At 37.1% G+C, this 17,940-nt stretch overlaps 1 protein-coding gene across 4 annotated transcripts; it reads right to left on the minus strand.

Moving 5' to 3' along the window:
- Nucleotides 1-768: 768 nt before the first annotated feature.
- Nucleotides 769-17,940, minus strand: LOC114252974 (putative RNA-binding protein EEED8.10). Of its 4 annotated transcripts, none has more exons than XM_089736510.1 (13): nt 17,671-17,940; nt 17,465-17,577; nt 16,512-16,657; nt 15,755-15,927; nt 15,558-15,610; nt 15,060-15,210; nt 13,338-13,528; nt 9,353-9,439; nt 8,190-8,694; nt 6,238-6,443; nt 4,030-4,155; nt 3,418-3,580; nt 769-2,462 (listed from the first exon to the last, which is right to left on the minus strand). In XM_089736510.1, exons 1-13 carry the CDS (start codon nt 17,732-17,734, stop codon nt 2,377-2,379), a joined length of 2,064 nt encoding a protein of 687 aa, XP_089592636.1. In that variant the 5' UTR covers nt 17,735-17,940; the 3' UTR covers nt 769-2,376. The 4 variants fall into 4 exon arrangements, with proteins under 4 accessions (XP_089592636.1, XP_089592635.1, XP_089592633.1 ...); XM_089736509.1 differs by having other exon boundaries at nt 15,558-15,613; XM_089736507.1 differs by having other exon boundaries at nt 17,465-17,589; nt 17,671-17,915.

Genomic DNA, 17,940 nt, shown 5'->3' on the forward strand with positions numbered 1-17,940 from the left:
CATGTAGATATTCTGCGACTTTTTGCGAAGGTACATATTGTGATTTTGCTATTTAAGACCCCCTTTGTTGAGTTTGTTCTAAATACATTGTACTTTTCCCTCCATTACTAACTTATTGGCGGGAACGCGAGTGAAATTTTGTGATGTTTTATTTTGTCTATTTAGCGTTTCTTCAGATTTCAGTGTATAATAACCATAGTTTATTAACTGTTTAGTATCTGTGAAAGTGCACAAATGTGGGAAAATGAAGCAAAGCCGCTGAACGTAACTTCTCGGGATCCTCCAAAAAGTCCACTGAAAAATCTCGGTAAATGACCACCATTTTACTGAGATTATATTTCATTTCATTTCATAATATCAATTTTCATATAAAAAAAAGTTTGAACATTAATTAAAATAAGACTTGACGTAAGGGTCTTAGTTACCAGGTCATAAAATCCCTTAAAAAATTCCCTCCATTACTGCTGCTAAAAGTATTTAAAATTAGATAAAGTGGGTGAACGAAACACCCCCTCCTCAAATGAGATCGGAAAGATCCCCTCCCCCTTAGAACACCTTACGTAAATTAATGGTCGTCCCCAAATAGAATATGTATACTTTATTGAAATCGATAAATGAGCTCAAAGGCAAGAAACGTTAATTTTTCCTTTTCAAAATACACATAATAAATGTATAATAATAAACATGATAAATAGGAAGTAGAAAGCTATAAAAAAAAAGTAATAGGTATGTTCGACATAAACATATTATTATTAAATAATACACAAGTTGATGTTGAAGACACAATGTATTTTGAAGGTTTTAAAAATACGCTTAATTATATTTAAAAAAAATCAAGCGTAACATGGTTCTCAAAATGAAAAAAAGTATATCACAAAAAATTGAAGTAACATCACATTTCTCTCGGAACACAACAATTCTAAGTGTTTTTAATAAAAATCAAGTTAAGTAAATGAATGATGATATAAATGAAATGTAACGTGAAACTCAAATCACAAAACAACGCATATCACTTGTATAAACACATTGTGCAGTTTACAAAATATCTCTTACATCAGGAAACTTTCAACTAATATTAATAGCAAATCAAATCTAAAAAAATATTTACACAGGGCCTTTGATTGCGACTTTTTAAATTAAACTCTCCATTAACGTAAAGAAATAAAATCAATGCTTTGATTAAGTTTTGTGTTCTCAAAAAACGTAGGAATAACTTATAAAAAATATATTAGAAAAAGCATTAAAACCACAAACAAACATTTTAATCTAAATGAATGAAAAAATAAAATATTTCGATTCTAACAGATGACAATGCTTTGAATAATGATATATTCAGTATGATTTCTTAGTAATGCATGCAAAGCGAAAAAAGAAATTCATCAGACAAAAGATAATCATTGCAAAAGAAAAAAAAATTAACAGATTAATCAAAATATCACATTTCCGTGAAGATATTTTTATAATTCTAAAATATAAACTAATCAACACCCTATGTGTAGCAATTCTATTTAATTCATTATTATGTATTAAAGCTAAGTATTTTCATATGAGTTTAGTAATTTCTATTTGCACAACAAGTAAATGATTCAATAGTAAGTGTGACAAGTAAAGTTTAATATTCCTCGCGCCAACTAAATAACTTCATTAAATTTTTGTAATATATTTTGTGAACTATGTTAAATGAACAACAAAGTTGAATAAATTTTATAATTATTGACCATTATGTAACAGTCGTTAAAATTAAATTACTGCTGTATTTTTTTATCACATTGTTTCAGACTTTAATTAGCAATATGATGATCAATAGTAACATCAGATAAATATAGCGTATACAATTAAGTTACTTAATTTCAATGTTTTATTAACCTTTTTAGGGACGAATTTTTTAAAGTACAAAAAACATGAATTTTTTTTATTCTTTATTGTGGTTTGTTTATTTTATATTGAAAACAATTCAATAAGTAAAAAAAAAAGTGAATATTCATTACAAAGTATGATGGCCACATTTATAAACAAAAACTAATTGTACACAAATAAGCCAATGTCTCTGAAGAGGTTAATTGATATTGGAGCACAGATTACAGTGATGATTAATTTTCATTCATTCTGAATATTAGTTACTCTATATTTGTAATTTAAATAAAAACAGAGTATATCAGAGCTAAAAAAACACAGAAACTCCATATAAAAGATACCAGATTAAAATTAAGAAAAAAAAATGAAACAAAAGGATAAGAAAAAAACGTTATTGTTACATGAAAATGGACTATGGTAAACTGTGTTTAAATTAAACAACTAATTATAAATAAAACTGCCATATTCGATGAATAATTCCGATAGATGTGAATTAATAACGTGTGTGTGGGCAGTTGGAGTCTATATGAGTATGTCGGGGACGTCGATTCCGTACGCGAAGATCTGCTCGTACTCGTCTAGCTCGTCCTCTAAGAATATTTCCTCGTCTGCAATTGAAATGTTATTATTTATTTAATTTATTCCTGTTTAGTGGTTTCGATATTTGCATTCGTTATTAATTATTGTATAAATATAACATTTTAAAAACTATAACAACACATTTTAACGTTGAGCCAATTATAAAAATCAAATACTCGTTTTTTTTTTTATCCTCACCCTTGTCATCGTTCTTTGATACGTCTGCAAATTTTGATTGATGTTAATAAGAGATGTTTTGAAGTCGACGATAATGAAGTTGAAAGATTTGATTAAACTAGTTACACAGGTGGATAGATACAGTTAAAGCTAATAAAAGCCAGTTCATCGAAATGGAAGTGATGACTGCGAGACGGACTACGGTACAATACTAAAAAACCATTCGAAATGACATGTACTCTTATTTGTAACGTAATTTGAAGACACATTGCTTAGAGTTTTGATACTTATTCGAGTTTTTTATTTATTTATTGCTTAGATGGGAGGACGAGCTCACAAGCCCACTTGGTGTTAAGTGATTACTGGAGCCCATAGACATCTACAACGTAAATGCGCCTTCCATCTTGAGATACAAGTTCTAAGGTCTCATGTATAGTTACAACGGCTGCCCCGCCCTTCAAACCGAAACGCATTACTGCTTCACGGCAGAAATAGGCAGAGTGGTGGTACCTACCCGCGCGTACTCACAAGAGGTCCTACCACCAGTAATTACGCAAATTATAATTTTGCGGGTTTGATTTTTATTACAAGACGTTATTCCTTCACCGCGGAAGTCAATCGTGAACATTTGTTGAGTACGTATTTCATTGGAAAAATTGGTACCCGCCTGCGGGATTCGAACACCGGTGCATCGCTTCAACACGAATGCACCGGACGTCTTATCTTTTAGGCCACGACGACTTCAGACAATGTATCGGTGTGAGCGTCCCACGTGCAACGTGTTTAAATAAATAAACCGCGACTCACCCGAACCGAACAGGTCCTCGAAATCGTCGTGGTCGTAGAGGTCGTCGAAGGACTCGTCGGAGTCGTTCCCGAATATGCGGTCCACGAAGTCCGGCCTCATGTTGGGGTTGCACAGGTCGTCCGCCACGTTCACCGTCAGCAGCCTGTGCTTCGGCAGCTCCTCCTGTTGGCGGTCACACACACCGTAACTTCAAATATTCCACACCGTATTTATTTTTTTGTATTTTTTTAAATCATTATACTATGATTAAAATAACCTCAAATATTAATAACCAATATTTAATCACATTTACTCCATTTTTGTTTGTTTTGTTTGCATTTCTTTAGATATATACAAAGAGTTCATCGGCTTGGAAAAGTTATAGGGTTTTGATGGAACATACACACATATATTATAATCGAAATATATTTGTTTTTATTTTTATTGCCCATATAAACCGACGAGCATAAGGTCTACCTGACGGTGAGTGGTTAATATATGCCTATATTTTCAATGTTTGATTAAGGATATTTATATGTCATAACTTTAACATCAAAATTGCCATATACGAAAATATGTGAGTAGTTGTTTGTGGTTGGTGATTGTGATACAGAGAGGCGTGCGCTGGATACCTGTGCCTGCGCGGCGCCGGTGCCCGCGAGCCGCAGGAGCAGGTGTCGCGGGTTCAGCGCCAGGGCGTTCACTGCGGCCTCCACTATTTCTTCGGACACTCCGTCGCAACCGCACAGATCCATCTCCTATGAATTTAATTTAATTTAAAAAATTGAACGGTTCATAATTAATTGAGGCGGCAGCGGGAGGGCGGGTGAGCATCGAACTGTTTAGGCGCTTTTTTTTAATGGTTTTGTGGATTAATTCATGACAAAAAGTATATTAGCGTAATTTACAATCGTAATGTTGCGATACATTTTAGATTTTAATTATTTAGAGATTGATTAATGAAGATCTACAGAAACCAAAAGCCCACAAATACTGCCGTGAAGTTTCTCTAAGATTACATAAAATAGTAAATCGTGAATTGTGCTATTTCCAGTTTAAATTAACACAGCTGAACTCAACTTAATAAGAATCATAATAGGTAACGAAAAACAGAATCAATATTGAATAATTAAGAATTAAGAGGCTATATCAGCGTAACCTTAACTAGTAGGTGAGCTCACGGGGCTCAAACCTGACGACGTCGCTAACACGAACCCTAGCAAGAGCCGTGCTTCGTAGAATCTACTACCAGATCGGAAACGCGACCCACTGAGAAGATCCGGCGAGAAACTCAGTGGGCTATATATAGGTGTGGGTGTTACAAGCTATGGACTGGGCCTTGATATCTGATATGTAAGGTGCGGCACCCAAGAGATGGATTCCATATATTTAATAAAAATTGATCAACTTTTACAAAAGTATTAGTAAATTTCTGTCATATGTTTGATTTAGTTTGAAATGCACTAATACATTTATTATTACTAGAGGTCCCGCAGTAGTCGAAATTCGACTATAATTAATTGGAATTCTAAGTTTGTACACTATTATGATTGTATTTTATACTTCTATAATCACAAATTTCGCCAAGGCTACACTATAAAAAATATTAATAAAGACAAACAATATTTAATCTATTCTCAATTTGACAACAGACGTCAAGAACAAAAGTTTGACAATAAATAGTATGCATGCGTGTGTGCGTCAAATACACGGTATGTAGTGTGTGTAATGTTTTCTTTATTGATTTAATGTATCTTTTATGCATTATTTAAAAAAAATATTAGCATTGTGCACTTCTTCTCTATATTCTCTATAAGTGTGGAAAATTTCATACTCCTCCGTCCGCGCAATTTTCGTAAAGAGGGATACAACGTTTTTGCTTCACGTATTAATATATAGATTACCTTAATATACAGTGTCCTACAAGTAACAGTTTCGGAGCACAGAGTACTTAAACATAACATATAAAACTATTTTTCTGCCAACCCTTGAATTATGTTTTAAGCAAGGTTCTGCAATAATAATATGATTCGTAGTAAAAAATTAGGCTGGCCACACATTCAAATATGTATTTCCATCGGACTTTTTGGCGGGAGCGCGAGGAGTGACGTTGTGTGATTTGTTTTATTTTGTCTATTTAGTGTTTCTTCAGGTTTAAATGTGTAATAACGGTGATTTATTAACTGTTTAATATCTGTGAAAGTGCAAAAATGTGGGAAAATGAAACAAAGCCGCTGGATGCAACTTCTCGGGATCCTCCAAAAAGTCCACTGAAAAAATCTTAGTAAATGACCACCATTTTACTAAGATTATATTTCATTCCATATCATCTCATTTCATTTAATTTCATCGCAGTTGATTAACGTCTCAAATTAATTATTTTCATTTCATTTCACTCCATATTATCATTTTTCATAAAAATAAGAATATAAATTAAAATAAGACATGACTGGTCTTAGTTACCAGGTCATAAAATCACTTAAAAAAAATGTATTTCCATCCGTCTAACCAAATCCTTTTTTAACAAATAGGCACTTTGCTCAATGTACTCATTATAATTGTTATAAGGAGAAATAAAAAAAAAGTAATTTAAAAGACACGAATAACTGATTAGCAATTCTAAAGCTAGTATAATAATTTCTTTTTTCAATATCATGTGTTATTTTTGTTTATTAATCTGATTTAGACCTTTAGGCCATTTATTAATCTGAGAATATATGTAATGTTGCTAACGTCATGTGCTTTCGGGTTGCCTGCGCAGCGTTGTCTCGGGTGACGCCGCCTTTATACAACAGATTTGTGGCCGGTTTACATGCCACTGGTGGTGCACGAAGGGTTACCTGCAGACAGGGCGCGGAGGCGAGCAGCGCAGCGGGCCCGGCGGCGGACAGGGCGGGGTTGCCGCGCGCCGTGAACCGACGCAGCCGCGCGGCGCCGCCCTGCCCCGCCAGCCCGGCGCCGCCCAGCCCCGCCAGGTACGACACGTCGAGTTCGCGCAGTCGCCGGCACCCCGCCCACAGCGCCGCCAGACCTTCGTCGCTCACTCCTGCAATAACAACGGACCTCATCGTCATCTAGGGAAGCTCGCTCTCTACCAAACTTAATCTATATACCTAGTCAGGTCATAAGTATTGTCACACAGTAAAAACTTTTCTTTTAGAATGCTGGCCACAAAAAAGTTTATTGAATTCGAATTTCGAATTGTTCATGAAAATAAAAATGTATACTTTTAGAATTTTACTCATTTTTAAATATGGAGTGGACGCTTAAAGAAGACCGTGTTGCAGTTATTGCGTTGCATCGTTGCGGTTGCGCGCCAATTCAAATTTTTAACATACTGAAAAATTTGAATATAACCAAAAGATTCGTTTATCGTACCATCAAACGATACAATGAAGACTCTAGTGTAGATGACAGGTCAAGAAGTGGTCGCCCTCGGTCTGTTAGGACTCCAGCAGTGATAAAAGATGTGAAGGCGCGAATTCAAAGAAATCCCAAACGTAAGCAGAAACTGTTGGCCCTTCAGATGGGGTTAAGCAGAACCACGGTGAAAAGGGTGTTAAATGAAGACTTAGGGCTTCGGGCATATCGAAGAAAAACAGGACATCGTTTGAATGCTCGTCTAATGGACCTGAGACTGAAGAGATTCCGCGCTTTGTTGAAGCGGTACGCGGGAAAAAAATATCGGGAAATTATTTTTTCGGATGAAAAAATTTTTACCGTAGAAGAGAGCTACAACAAACAAAATGATAAGGTGTACGCACACAGTAGTGAAGAAGCGCGCAACCGTATTCCGCGTGTCCAACGAGGTCATTTTCCATCCTCGCTCATGGTATGGTTGGGAGTTTCTTATTGGGGCTTAACAGAGGTACATTTTTGTGAGAAAGGTGTAAAAACGAATGCAGTTGTGTATCAAAATACAGTCCTGACGAACCTTGCGGAACCTGTTTCTCATACCATGTTCAATAACAGGCACTGGGTATTCCAACAACATTCGGCGCCAGCTCATAGAGCGAAGAGCACACAAGACTGGCTGGCGGCGCGTGAAATCGACTTCATCCGGCACGAAGACTGGCCCTCCTCCAGTCCAGATTTGAATCCGTTAGATTACAAGATATGGCAACACTTGGAGGAAAAGGCGTGCTCAAAGCCTCATCCCAATTTGGAGTCACTCAAGACATCCTTGATTAAGGCAGCCGCCGATATTGACATGGACCTCGTTCGTGCTGCGATAGACGACTAGCCGCGCAGATTGAAGGCCTGTATTCAAAATCACGGAGGTCGTTTTGAATATACTTTAGTGTCATAAGAATCTATGGTTTGTTAAGTTCATTTTGGTATATGAATGGTTACATAATGAATAAACTTGTTTCAATTATTTTATATTAAACATGTGACAGAATTTATGACCTGACTAGGTATATAAAAATGAATTGCTGTTCGTTAGTCTCGCTAAACCTCGAGAACGGCTGGACCAATTTGGTTAATTTTGGTCTTGAATTATTTGCGGAAGTCCAGAGAAGGTTTAAAAGGTAGATGAATGAATCAAAATGTTCGGAATTAAATAAAAATAACAATTTTATTTTTCCTTTGATGTGTCCCCCGTCGGACGGATTCCTTTTGTTTGTTTTAAGTTTATTTTATACAATAGTTTAGGTCTTTTATTTATCGATTGAGGCACTACGAAGTCTACCGGGTCAGCTGGTATTTTATAAATTACTATTGGTTTGTATTGAATAAAAGAAATGTATTTTTTCCGTATTTTTCATACGAAACAAGTACTGATACGTACCCGGTTGAGGGAAGTTTTTTCTGGAATTGCAACTTGATACGTTGAGGTACTCCAACTTATGACACGTTTGCCCGATCTGCTTGAGCACTGCATTAGTAATGTGTATATTTCTGCTCAAGTTCAATCTCCGCAGCTCAGTGAGACCGGTGAGGGCTTCACAGAATTCATCACTGCTCTGGGACGTGAAGCACACCTCGCTCGACATGTACTCGCTTAGAGACAGCTCCACGAGTTTGGACAGGGTCTTTAAGATCATGGGTACGATTTTCCACATGGCCGCTGGGCACAAGTCCAGTTTCAAGGTGGTCAGGTTCGGTAGGGAGTCCATAGCGGCGCTTAGGACCGTCCCCTGGAGGCTGTAGCAGTTGTAGAAGGACAGCGAGCTCAGCTGCGGCGGGGCGGCGCCCGTGAGGAACAGTCCCGTCACGTGCGTGTTGTTGGCCACGGTGATCTTCTCGATGCAGGAGTCCACGTGCGCCAGATGCACCAGGCTCGAGTCCGTCAACTGCAACACGTTCAAGATGTCAGTGTACGAACATGGTTTTTTTTTTCCTACCTAAGCTGATAACCTTGAGAGGCTATATCAGCGTCGCCTTAACTAGTAGGTGAACTCACGGGACTCAAACCTGATGACGTTGCTAACACGAACCCTAGCAAGAGCTGTGCTTCGCAGAATCTACCACCGCATCGGAAACGCGACCCACTGAGAAGATCCGGACAGAAACTCAGTGGGCTGTCTGTGTCTGAGGGTTCGAACATAGAAAATACACCTTACTCATTCAACTACTTAAGTACAATTTTGTATATTACATTTTCTCTTTAATTTTGTTAGCTAGCTCTGACCCGGCAAACTTCGTAGTGCCTCAATCGATAAATAAAAGACCTAAACTTTTGTATAAAATAAACTTAAAACAAACAAAAGGAATCCGTCCGACATTAAAGAAAAAACAAATTTGTTATTTTTATTTATTTCCGAGCTTTTTAATATTTATCTCTACCTTTTAAACCTTCTCTGGACTTCCACAAATAATTGGAAATTAGCCAAATCGGTCCAGCCGTTCTCGAGTTTTCGCGAGACTAACGAACAGCAATTCATTTTTATATATATATAGATAGATAGATAGATTTAGGTGTTCATTTTATAAATTCATATTTATAATTACCTTGTTGCAAGAAATAAATGATAAATTCTTCAGTTTTTTACATCCGTACAGAAGGGGGTTCCAATTTTTTGTATGCATACCGACGATCTGAAACATGACAGAGACAAAGTCTGTATAGCGCATAATTAAAAGAAAGTTTAAGTTATACATAAACGAGTAATTCACTTTTAGAACATTAAAACTTATATTCTTTAAAAACTATATTGCACCTATCTGTACTATAATATTATGTATCTTTTATAAAATATTAAAATTTACATATTTATTATTATATATTATTATATTGAATTACCAATTATAATTTTACATTAATCAAATTATATATAAATCAATACAGGCGAGGTTCTGATTTGGCATAATTTATGCTTAATAGGTAGCATGAGACATTGCTAAACATATAAAATAAAGAATTTTTTTTACACACAGAGGATAAGTCGTCCGGTGCATTCATATCTAGCGTTGAACCGGTGTTCGAATCCCGCCGAATTTTACAATTATTTACGTATTTAACAAATGTTCACGATTGACTTCCACGGTGAAGGAATAACTCGGTGTAATAAAAAAATCAAACCCGCAAAATTATAATTTGCGTGATTACTGGTGGTGGGACCTTTTGTGAGTCCGCACGGGTAGGTACCACCATCCCGCTAATTTCTGCCGTGAAGCAGTAATGCGTTTCGGTTTGAAGGGTGGAGCAGCCGTTGTAACTATACTGAGACCTTAGAATTCATATCTCAAGGTGTATGGCGGCATTTATGTTGTAGATGTCTACGGGCACCGGTAACCACTTAAGTAGGTGGGCTGTGAGCTCGTCGGCGTATATGCAATAAATAAATAAAACACAATAAGGCATGAATATATTGAACTGGCAATATTAACAACTAGCGGCCCGCTACGACTCCGCTCGGGTCTTTAACAAAAATTTCAAGGATATTTGACGTTGTTTTTTTTTTTTTTTTTTTAAATAAAAGAACATTTATTGCGGCACAACTATGTGTTCTACAAAGTCGTAGTTCATTATTTTATTCTATCATCAATAGTTTTCGCAGGGCGCGCGATGTAAAGAATATTTCATGTATTTTTTTTTACACCTTGGATTGCATTATTGGATTTTTAGTAAGGATCCTTAATTTTTTTCAAAAGGATTATAGCCTATGTCACTCTGGAATAGCGTAGCTTTCAAACAGTGAAATAATTTTTCAAATCGGTTCAGTAGTTTCGGAGCCTATTCAATACAAACAAACAAACAAATCTTTCCTCTTTATAATGTAACTAGCGACCCGGCCTCGCTTCGCTTCGGAAACTGTAATTTATTATTGATTTCTCCACTATTTAATGGATGTTATTATACATATAAACCTTCCTCTACAATCACTCTATTTATAAAAAAAAACGCATCAAAATCCGTTGCGTAGTTTTAAAGATTTAAGCATACATAGAGACAGAAACTAGTCTGGGCACTAGAAACGAACGTGGACAAAGGCTTGCGGAGTTCTGTATTGGTAGAAGTCTGAGTATTACGAATACAATGTTTCAGCACCATAAGAGGCGACTGTACACATGGAGATCTCCTGGCGATCGATTCAGAAACCAGATAGACTATGTATTAGTGGACAAGCGCTGGAGATCTTCCGTAAAAAATGTAAAGACCTTTCCTGGGGCCGAATGTGGTTCTGATCACACACTGCTCGTCGCCTTCTTCTCCCTCCGGCTTAAAGCTGTCCACCAAAACTCACGACTCAAACCTAGATCACTAAATCCAATAGAAGAAGCTCATTTTCGGAATTTGATTGAAACAAAGCTTGCCAAATCCCCTTTATCACTGACGGAGGATGCAGAATGTATGTGGATGAATCTGGAAAGTAAAATAAATGATGCCCTTGAAGATGTTACCTCTCAAAGAGAAAAAGATCCCAGGAGATCCACATGGATAACAGACCAAACATGGAGCCTAATCCAGCGCAGAAAAGATGTCAAAGTCAGAGGCCTACAGAATCCCGAGATACGTAGGGAATACTCTGAGATTTGTAAAGCAGTCCAAAGAGAATGCCGCAGAGACAAAAATAAATTTATTATGGGCATATGTCAAGAGGTGGAATCACACGCGCTAAAGCTGCAAACTTCAGATCTGTTCAAGAAAGTCCGTCTGCTAAGTAGAAAATCCAAGCCCAAATCTTGGGTCATAGAAAACTCTGAAGGACGACTACTGCATGAACTGCACGAAATCACGGAACGCTGGCGTGGCTACTGTGAGCAACTCTATAAAGCTCCCCATGAATCTACCGAAAGCCGGTTCGACTTGAAAGATCTTGAATTGGAGCCTAATATCCTGAGATCAGAGGTAACGGGTGCAATCGACCGGCTCAAATCAAAGAAGGCTCCCGGACCTGACGATATCACATCGGAGATCCTCAAGGCTCTTGGTGACAATGGCTTGGACGTACTCCATAAGATTTGCAATCACGTATGGAAAAACGGTGAATGGCCCAAAAACTGGACGCGGTCTGTAATTATCCCACTGCACAAGAAAGGTTCAACTAGAAAATGTGATAATTACCGCACCCTGGCCCTCATCTCTCACGCTAGCAAAATTCTTTTGCATGTAATAAACAGCAGGATTCGTTACTATTTGGACTGGCAGATCCCGCAGGAACAAGCTGGATTTGTAAAAGGCAAGGGCACGAGGGAGCAAATACTGAACGTGAGACAGATTGTGGAAAAGTGCTACGAATTCGACACGCCGGTCATCATGTGTTTCGTTGACTATAGTAAGGCTTTTGACTGTGTTGACTGGAACTGCTTGTGGGATGTCCTCACAGAGTTGGGGGTCCCTCGCCACCTTACTGCACTCCTTCAGTCATTATACTACAACAGCCAGGGAGTAGTGAGAATCGATAGGACTGCATCTGACTCGTTCAAATTTCACAAGGGCGTGCGGCAGGGCTGCATCCTGTCACCCATCCTGTTCAATATTTACGGCGAATACATCGTCAGGAAAACATGCGATGGATGGGATGGTGGTATTACCGTCGGAGGCTGTAAAATCTCTAACTTACGCTACGCTGACGACACCACTCTCCTGGCAGCCAGCGAAATCGAGATGGGCAAGTTCTTGGACAGGATGGAGCGCATTAGCAAAGACCTCGGACTCGCGATAAACAGATCTAAAACAAAGGTCATGATCGTTGATCGCACAGGCAGACTGGAGCTCAGCGGTACACTTAATTTAGAAGTAACGGACAACTTTGTTTACCTGGGCTCCAACATCAGCAACAATGGCTCTTGTGAACCGGAAATTTGCAGACGGATTGGGATGGCAAAAGGTGCCATGTCTCAGCTGGACAAAATATGGAAGGACAAAAATATCTCTCTGAACACCAAGAGCAACCTAGTCCGCACACTAGTGTTTTGAATATTCATATACGGAGCAGAGACATGGACTATAAAGAAAGCTGACCGCAATCGGATTGATGCCTTCGAAATGTGGTGCTGGAGGAGGATGTTGGGTATTCCCTGGACCGCACGCAGCACCAATGTATCCATCCTAGCTCAGTTGAAGATCCGGACTAGACTCTCCACCATTTGTATGCGAAGGATTCTTGAATACTTTGGCCACATCGCAAGGAAAGACAGTGACAACTTAGAGAAATTGATGGTCACTGGAAAGGTCGAGGGCAAGCGACCAAGAGGCAGGAACCCGACCCGTTGGACGGACCAGATTCGTGCAGCCCTGGATACCACAGTGCACGATGCTCTGCACTCAGCTGCAGATAGGAACAGATGGCGGTGCACTATAAAAAACAATCTGTTTCAAGGCCATGACCACGACCCTCAGTAATGAGGAAACCGACGCAAGGAGGAGGAGAGACAGAGAAAGCGACTTTGTTTTATACTATGTTGTGATTTGTATAGATATTAATATGTATTAGTATAGACAAAATTGTTAAAGAGCATAGGTAATATTGTTCGAAACCGTAGGACGCACCTTGAGCTCCTCGAGCTTGGGACAGAACCTGGCGATGGAGTGCGCCGTGCGGTCGTTGAGCGCCGACCAGTGGTGGTCGATGTGCAGCGCCAGCAGCGAGTCGCCCACGCGCGCCAGCACCCGCCGCAGCACCGCCGTCGTCAGCCGAGCCGCCTCCGCCTGCCACCACGACGTCTTCAGCACGCGCACGCCTGCACTCCCCACACACACCCCCGCCTTATTAGACCTTAGAACTTATATCTCAAGTTGGGTGGCGCATTTACGTTGTGGATGTCTATGGGCTCCAATAACCACTTAACACCAGGTGGGCTGTGAGCTCACCCACCCATCTAAGCAAAAAAAAATTATTACTACTTCCAACTCATACCTTTTTTTTTATTGATTACACGCACACAGCGTATTCAGCTACCTCGCAATCTCATTAGACCCGACCGACATACGCATTAAATCACCGGATTCCACTAAACATATTTGTCTGTTTTTAAATATTACTAAAATTCATCTTAAATCAAACAAAAATTTTTATTAAATTTAGCTTTTTTTTTATTGCTTACATGGGTGGACGAGCTCACAAGCCCACCTGGTGTTAAGTGCTTACTAGAGCCCATAGAGATCTACAACGTAAATGAGCCACCCTTCTTGAGATATAAGTTCTAATGTCTCAGTATAGTTTACAACGGCTGCCCCACCCTTCAAACCGAAACGCGTTACTGCTTCACGGCAGAAATAGGCAGGGTGGTGGCATGTAACTGTGAGGACTCACAAGAGGTCCTACCACCACCAGTAATTACGCAAATTATAATTTTGCGGGTATTTTGATTTTTATTACACGATGCTATTCCTTCACCGTGGAAGTCAATCGTAAACATTTGTTAAGTACGTATTTCATTAGGAAAATTGGTACCTGCCTGCGAGATTTGAACACAGGTGCATCGCTACATACGAATGCACCGGACGTCTTATCTTTTAGGCCACGACGACTTCAGCTTTAGAGTTCACTTCTATCTATCTATCAGCCCACAGACGTCCACTGCTGGACAAAAGCCTTCCCACAACGACCTCAATAGTTCATCGGTCCACCTTGTGTGAGGGCTACCTACGCTACGTCTTTCGATACTCGGTCGCCAATCGAAAACTTTTTGGCCTCAGCGGCCATCAGCCACAGAGTTCACATTTAGTGTTAAATATTAAGTGAACAGAACAACGCGCCCCTATTGTCTACTATGACACAAATTAATGAACTCTACTGTTTTCATTTTCATTTACACAATGTAAGTCCTTAACAGTGAACGACTCTTATAATTGTAGTTATTTGCTTACTAAGTATGAAATAGTAGCCAATGCAGGAAATGTAATGTGATCACTATAATTAATTTTATTATGTATACATAATCCATTACACCAGATTTTTTTCACAACAGGTTGCAAACCCAGCATTGATAATGCTGCAGAGAGCTAGCAGTGTTTTTATTAGTAGATAGATCAGGTTTAACACCAAACCTTAATGAAGCCAAACTATGAAACATTCAATTAATGCTTTAATTTTATTTATAAAGTGTAATAACACTTGGTTAGGCATATCCTGATAATTTTAAATAGACATGTCGTTGTTATTTCTGAGTCAATTTTATTATAAAAACGAGAGCTTGTTTAATGTTTCAATATTTGTATCCAATTTTGCATTAGTTTTTAAATAAAAATTAATGAGTAATGTCTTATCACCTGCCAAATATTCTTGGACCATAATCTGCCAACCTTTACTGACCCTTTCAGATAATATTATGTCCCTAATAGGGATATAATTTAGGATATGCGTCAAACAATCTCTATTTAACACATCTAATATGGTGCAACTCTTCACATCTTCTTCATCCTACAAACAAAATACAACATAAGTAATATGAGTGTACTAAAGTAATAAAAATCATTATGTAAACTGTATTGAATATCTTTGCTTAGCTTAAAATCAATCAATATTGATGATACAGCAAAATTGATGTAGTAATATGTATATAACACAGTAGCACTAAAAAACACATGAATACTTCGATCAATAATATTGATTGAAGTATGAATATGAGAATTTCACAACAAACTGTTTCTTACGCTTCATGGAAAACAATTAAGTGTTCGTAGCGGGGTTTAGTAATTAATTTATGTTCAGGCTTCCAGATTACCTACATACAGTGTATATTGTAAAAAAAAATACAATTTACTTACTGATGATTCTGATGAATCTAAAGTGGCAACGGTGGACATTTTGGTGCTTGTACCTGCTAAAATTATATCCATTATAACTTACGTTGTTTGTCTGACATCAAATCCTTTAATTAAAAATAATTAAAAGTAATAAAATTAAAGATAATTAAAGAATTGGATTTTAAATTTGTTTTGTGAAGCTAGTAGTAGAATAATACCTTCATCTAAATCTTTTGACCTAGAGCGTGATCGAACATTAGTACGTGAAAAACGTGGTTTCCAGCAGACCCGACCATCTGCATCCTCTACTGGCTGATGCCAACTGTCTGCTGGTGACGTATATAGGTTTCGACCCCTCAATATTTTTTCATGACTAGGTGCTTCAAGGGCTCTATAATAAAAATAATAAATTGTCAATAAAATAATGTTGTTTGACATACTGAAAAAAATCTAACCTGAAATGATTGGTATTTAGAAAATAGATCAGATCATGGAAGCTCTGCTGATATTTTTATGTTAACCTCAAAGTTATTTTATTTTTAATCAGTTTGATTTCTGATTAAATGAAGTCTTCAAAACAAGTGAACTAAATTTACTACTACACAGTTTCAAACGAAGCATTGGAGTATGTTTTTATTTCACTATAACAGTCAATTACAAGTAGAATATACAATAAAGCCTGTTGCACATTATGAAACATTTTCTTATGTTTTAGAAATCAGTAACAAATTAAATTTTCATGTATGTGTCACATCCACATCCATCCACTCATCTACACAATAAAAAATGTTACTCTGCTTTTATCTTTAGGTCATTGTCCTGCATTGCAGACTTGGGAATAGTTTGACAACAGTTGTTTAAGAATATAGATATATCTTATTTAGCGTGCATATAACAATATTTAATGCAAAAACATTTATTTTTAAAATCATCTATCTATGATCTCTAATAATTTACCATTTTAAAAATACCTACTGATGAGCGTCTGCTGGATTACTAAAAGTTACAAATGCATATGTAGGTATTGGAGTTTTATTTGGCCCCTTGTCTCCCATTTTCAACCAGCAGCTTTTAATGAGACCATATTGGGCAAATACCCCATATAATTCAGTTCTGGTTGTCTGAAATAAAGAAAATTAACATTTAGTTTTGTATCTAATTAAACTTGATATTTATCATTTTCTTATTAATACATCTGAAGTACAATTGCAAAAACACTGCCATTAAATATAATTTTGCTAAAACCATTAGGCAGTAGTTCAATTACAGAGTTGACAAAGGGATACACATTGTAATGTCCGTAAGCTCCCACAACAACTTAGCGTTGAATCAAATAAGTTGTGAGTTGCAAAACCATGCTCGTATCAAAAATGTAAAGGTTCACTCTTAAACTTTGGTAGGTTATATAATAAATACCAAAAAAATATTTAATAATACCCATTCATTTTAAAACTTTTTACGCAGGACATATATGTATGCAAATAAATAAAGATTGATTGGCAGCAAAAGCGCTTAGTTAAATAGAGAATACTTTACTTTCCTGTCATACATAAAAAAATATTAAGACCCTTTTAATGAAGTATATAAAAAAATTAAACAAAGATATATAATTAATTACTTTTAAAGATATTTTTAAATAAAATTATTTTTTACAATCTAAAACTTGGTTAAACTGAACTTTCAACAAAACAAACTGACACTGAATTTACCATAATCATTTTGTTTTGGGTTATATATTTTTTTAGCCAATAGGTTATTTACGATACACCTGTATTAAGAACAGTTTAGCCAGCATTTAAACAATTGGTAAATACCGTCATCAATTTCTACCTGAGTAAAGATACACTTGTTATGTCCACTTAGCATGGTAATATCGGCAAACAATTTTAAATGTTCGGTTTTTATATCATAACAGTCCAGAGTTTTACCTTGGGTGGTAAGTTAGTAACGTAAAGCTTTCTAATCGGTATTCCATCTTCAGTTTTTGTGGGTACACTCCTAATCCCGTACGGAGCTAGTTCAAGATTTGAAATAGTGGCAACTGAAACAAAACCTACATGTAACATATAAAAATACACTTTAGAACAATACACCACTAACTGAGCCATGCAAATCATTTACAAACAAAACTCACTGCGAACGACATGAAGTAAATCTGGACTAAAATATCTCTCGTTGTCTTCCTCGTCGTTGTACATGATGGTATTCTTCTAATTCAAAAAGCTGTTATGTTTAAGATAAGTTTCCGTATTATAAAATGCACATGTTACATCCAAAGAAAAACAACACGTAATTGTTAAATTTTGAGATCACTAAATATTTTTCAATCTCAACACAAATCAGTATTTCAATGGGTACCTATGTAGGGATAAGTGTATAATCTATGGTAGGGATGCACATTCAA

This window comes from Bombyx mandarina, chromosome 21, assembly GCF_030267445.1.
Source record: "Bombyx mandarina strain Sakado chromosome 21, ASM3026744v2".
In the NCBI taxonomy this organism is placed as follows: Eukaryota; Metazoa; Arthropoda; class Insecta; order Lepidoptera; family Bombycidae; genus Bombyx; species Bombyx mandarina.